Source organism: Quercus lobata, chromosome 3 (genome assembly GCF_001633185.2).
Source record: "Quercus lobata isolate SW786 chromosome 3, ValleyOak3.0 Primary Assembly, whole genome shotgun sequence".
Classification (NCBI taxonomy): Eukaryota; Viridiplantae; Streptophyta; class Magnoliopsida; order Fagales; family Fagaceae; genus Quercus; species Quercus lobata.
The window spans coordinates 64,901,955-64,907,272 of record NC_044906.1 but is presented as its reverse complement, the minus strand read 5'-3'; the positions used below and the strand labels follow the sequence as shown (position 1 = coordinate 64,907,272).

At 34.4% G+C, this 5,318-nt stretch overlaps 1 protein-coding gene across 1 annotated transcript; it reads right to left on the bottom strand.

Annotated features, from left to right (window-relative positions):
* Positions 1 to 4,127: 4,127 nt before the first annotated feature.
* Positions 4,128 to 4,974, bottom strand: LOC115981623. The gene has a single exon (XM_031103903.1). The coding sequence runs from the start codon at positions 4,908 to 4,910 to the stop codon at positions 4,305 to 4,307; it is 606 nt and encodes a 201-aa protein (XP_030959763.1). The 5' UTR covers positions 4,911 to 4,974; the 3' UTR covers positions 4,128 to 4,304.
* Positions 4,975 to 5,318: the final 344 nt, after the last annotated feature.

Sequence of the window (5,318 nt, the reverse complement as noted above, 5' to 3'; positions counted from 1 at the left end):
AACGACTTGTAACAACATACTACTTATGATTTATAATGAAAATGTGGTGGAATTCCCACTGTTACACTTGCCTTCTTATTCAATATCATCTTCTTCTTCTTCTTCTTCTTTTTTGGCTTTTTTTAGATGGTAGTAATTCTTGGAAAGTTGGAATGGTGATACAAGGTATTTTATTTTTTACTTAGAGAACATTGATTTTTTAGGTTTAAATATTCGAAACTCATAATTTATCTAATGAAAAATTCGATGATACATGACTTCTGTTATTATTTTTTATTTTTTTTCTTGCCTAAAATGAGTGTTCATTAAAAACTAAGTAAACTAAACATTACACCTAGACTCATGTAAAATTATAAAGAAGAAAGTATGAATGAAAAAATTTTCATTGTGTATGGTTGAAGGTAATTGACGAAGAGTTTCAATTGTAACATGTGATATCATTTTGGTGTGTGTATATATATATATATATATATATATATATATATATAAGGCTGAGACCAACCACAACTGAAGATAAATATATTGTGAAAATGTTTTGACATAGGTGTCAGTTACTTATAAATCAAAATAAAATAAATTATCAGACCAGGATCCACTACAATTGAAAATAAATATATTTTATTGTGAAAAGTTTGTAAAGTTTTGTTTTTATCACAATATTTTCACAACTATTAAGATGTAAGTTCCTTATAGTTAAAGGTCAAAATAAAATAAAATAATAAAATATCATGCGAGATCCACCACAATAAAAAATAAAGGTATTGTGAAAATGTTGTGACATTTTTGTTGTGTTACTAGGCTTCTTTTTCGGTTTAGTCAAATGTTGAGAGCCAAAATTCACTGTTTCATGCAAAGTTTTTTTGGGTTGGCTTTTTGTTTGTTTGTTTGTTTTATTTCCTACAAGGTTTGAAGTAAAAAACACATTTTACACCCAATGAAAAAAAAAAAAAAACAAAAACAAAAACAAAAATGGGCCCCTTTATTTCATTCTCCCCATAAACTTTGAAACTGGGTAAATAATCCCTTTTAGTGAGTGTGTATTCCCTTTAATAAATAGGTTATAAGAAACTATCATGCCAAATAGATATTCATAGATTAAATAAACTTAGTATTTTGTAAATAAGACAAACATGAGGACATCAACTATGCGCAAATAGTGCAAATAGTTTTTTAGCAAATAGTGCATAGTTGATCTCTTTTTAGATATGGGAAAACAGTCAAACACTATAGTGTACAGAAGAAACTGAAATTTCAAAACATCAAAGCACCTTTAAGAGCACAATATGCCATGCAATTTCAACAGTCTTTCATGTCACTAATCACCATTTTAGTCTATATCTACCGAGTCCAAGCAAAAGTAACAACACCTGATACCACTATATAATTCTAGGTTTATGTCAAGTTACAAACTATGTACCCGGTAAACAAACTTGACATTTCTTTCCATTCCACACTAATTTTACAGTTCCCATCAAATTGAGCTCAATTAATTATAAGCTATTTCAAGTGAATGCTACAAAATTTATTTGTTCTCACTGACATTTTGACATGTGAAGTTCATATATTGTTTCTCAATCTGAGACTCCAGAAAGTACTTTATCTGGTGGCCTGTCTATTGTTTACTAGTAAAGTAAAACCTGTTTTGTAACAAATTATGCTTTTGCTTTGAATCTCAAAATTTGAGGTGTTCTTTCCCTTAAATGTTTAGCAAGGTCTGAGAGTAAATATCACACCTTTAACTATGGCCGTCCCTGAAATAATCTATTTTACCACATGCCAAATGACCTTGTTGCACAGTTATACTTCTCCTCATTGTAAAGTTTGAAGTCATGGGGTTCAACCCGCAGCAAGCTGTATGGGAGAATGTGGGAACTAAGGTTCTTTTATCGATTAAAAAAAAGGAAGAAAGAAGAAGTGCCATTCCAGGGGTTTCATATAACTTACAGAAAACCTCAAACCTTTTTAGAAAGATTTTATTTCTCTTTGGTCTAGTGCTCCAATCCACTAGACAGTACACAAAAGCGACAATTGGCCTTTTTTGGACACATGTTGTGTGTATGTTGCATCCAATGCATCGGAGCACTGGACACTAGCCAAATCCCTCCCCTTAAAGCCTCCACTATTTTTTTTTTTTTTTTTTTGCAATACCCAAAAACTAAATAATTCAATAAATTTAGCAACAAAAAACTACAGCTTTTAAATATAAGGCATCTCCACCCTCACACAACGATCGAAACCATGAAACTGACATGATTATAAGAGACAGACACACCTCAACAAATATGCATTCTTCTCAGGGATATACTATTACGAAATTATAGACTCAATTATACAAAAGCCCCTTCCCTCAAACCAAATTTCCATTCCTACAAGTTCTACTTCTATGTTATGCAGAGTTTTTGTTAGAATATTCATGTGTGAATGGCATGATTGGTTAAATAATCAAGTTGTACACTAGATAGCAGTCATAAAAGTAAATGGTTGGAATAATAAGTTGGGACTAAATCAACTAGCTTAGGTTTTTGGATTAAGATGGTGTTCCAACATGTTATGTCAAATCTTCACATAGAGATTACTCAAAGTGTTAACTCTCAACTCTCACAAACCCAAAATCCCAACATTTTGCAATAAATGTTTTGCTTTCAACAAATTTGTTAAACCAGAAGTAGGATCTATGCTTCTTTCCCCTGACGCAATGGTTGGGCTACACAAAGGTTAGCCTACCTCCCTTAAACCCCTAATCCCTATTGTGATGGGATTCAATCCTAGGTATCTAGTGCAATGGTAAAAGACTTCACCAACCAAGCAAACTGGAAGCCGTGAGCAGGTTCTATACAGAATTATCGTAACTCTAGTGAATGTCTCCCTCTAAGTCAGAGTAAATATCTTTTCAAAACGTCTCAGATTTTAAAAGGTAATCGAACTAAGACTGCTAATGCATTGTACGTTAACATCCTATTTTGACCAACCTTACAATGCTATGTGCCAGTTAGGATGTTACTCACAAGAATTAGAGGCACAACCACCAGCTGCTAGGGAATATGATAATGGTTACTCTTCTAGGTATGGAGAAATTTAATAGAATGAATCATTGATAAAAGGAGGTGAAGCAACTCCTATTCTTATATATTGTCTAATATTGTCCACTGTAGGTGCAGTATCAAACTGTGTAAATCTTGCTATTTGACAATCCACATGCTATTCACTTTGATTGTTAAATGTTAACTGACTTATTTAGAAGTTCAAGGCATACTACCAAAAAGTGAAGTACTTGAAATTCAATTTCCCTTATCACATCCACTTCTTGAATTGGTAGATGTCCCTGACCTTTCTTCAGTTCTGTTCACTGCTATCACATTGACCAAATCTACAAAAACTCATTAAATTCTTCAACTAATAAATTCACACGTTGATCTCACACCCTTTTATCCCAAAATATCTACAAATTCAAGATGCACAATGCAGAATATAAAATGCAACCTATTAACAATTGGGAATTCAAAGGTTACAATACATGATGGGCAGGTAGTTCTAGCTTTTGAGTTAACAAGGGAGAAATTTTCCGTAATAGCACTTACAGTTCCATTACAATTTACAAGAACTCGAACAAGCTCAAAGAAATCATATATGAATCTATATAACCCTGATATGTTATCATAGTATACCTATTGTCAGATTTCCTTTCAATTAGGGTGAGCATGTGTCACCAAAACGCTTCTCGGCCTGCTCATTCTTATCCAAAATGAATGTTAAGCAAATGATGCAAAACTTAGGCCATAATTTTCATTCACCAGCTAGAGAGGCACATGCATCAATTTAATTCACTTTACTAAAAACCTGTCAAAGTCTAACTTATTAGCCTGAAAATGAATCCCAGTAAAAGATATGGAAAAAGTTCATTCAGAATTATAAAGATATTCCATCTTATCAATGACACAAGGAAAACGTTAAGGCTCCAATCAAATTAACTATAAAATGCTTATAAACTGTGTGACAACAAATGTGATTAATGTCACTTCAACAATATAATTACATTTTTTTTGTGATTGATAACACATCAATTTGTTAAAGCATATGGTAAAATTTGCAATATATCCATCATAACTCAAAACACAAGAGGCCAAGGCAAACGAAAAGCAAAAAGCCATGTAATCATTATGAAACAAAAATTATCCCCCAATTATCATAATAACAAGCAGATTGCTATGTTATCCACAAAATTTACATACCTCTAAAAACAAAGGAATCAAACTCTTGCCCACCAACCAATAGACCCATATGCACCAAACCAAACCAAAAACTGTCTAAAACCCTTTAGGCCCTTCTTCCTTCAAAACCTTAGGGTTTTTAGCCATAGAAAGACAATACTTAGCAATCTCTCTAAACTTAGGCACACTCCTAAGGTCAACCTTAGTACCATCCTTGAGAGTAATGATAATGTCACCCCACTCACCAATGAAACGTGGCACAACCTGAACATCCTTGATCACATTGTAGGAGAAATCACTCCTCTCCTGACCCGTCAGTCCTGAAATAACCGTGACCCGCAGGTTGGTGAACCTGTACCTCAAATTGAAGGCCCTTGAAACCGCAGCCAAAGTTAATGGTAGCCAAAACAGAGTGAAACCCAGAAGAAGGTTAGCTAAAAGGTCCCCATAGTGAGCTCCACCATCAAAGAAAATGGTTTCCTTCGTGGGGTTTTTAGAGGTGGTGGTGGTGGTGGTGGTGGTGGTGGTGATGGTAGAGGGCTTGTTGGTTGGGGAAGACACGTGGAGCTTGGTGATTGGTCTGTCATTTTTGAAAGGGAAATTAGGATGGTGTAGTTTGGAGAAGAAGTGAAGCGATTGGTGGTGACTTAGAGTGGTGGTGGTGGTAGTGGTGGTGGGGGAGAGAATTGGAGTGGAAGCCATGGAGGTTTATCTGTTAGAAACTGGAGTTTTGGGTGGTTGGTACTTGGTAGTTGAACTTGATGGTGTTTTTTTTTTTTTTTTTTAGTTAATGTTTTTTTGTGAGTTTTCTGAGTTTCTATTGGCTGGAGAGGAAAGGTGGGGCCTACTGAGGAAGCTATTTGTTTATTGGGCAGAATTTTGCCACGTGGCAGCTCAGAAGATCAGCCCAGAGTCCAGTTCAGTATTCAGACCCAGCCCAAGGCCATTGAAAGAGGCCCAAGGTGTTTTAGGCTGAAAAGTGGCTTTGATAGGAAATGTTTTGTAATCATATTTATTCAGTTTTATGGCCGAAACGTTTTTTTTTTTTTTTTTTTTGAAACTATGGCCCAAAGTTAGACTATAGAAACGATGCACAGTTCTAATTTTTTG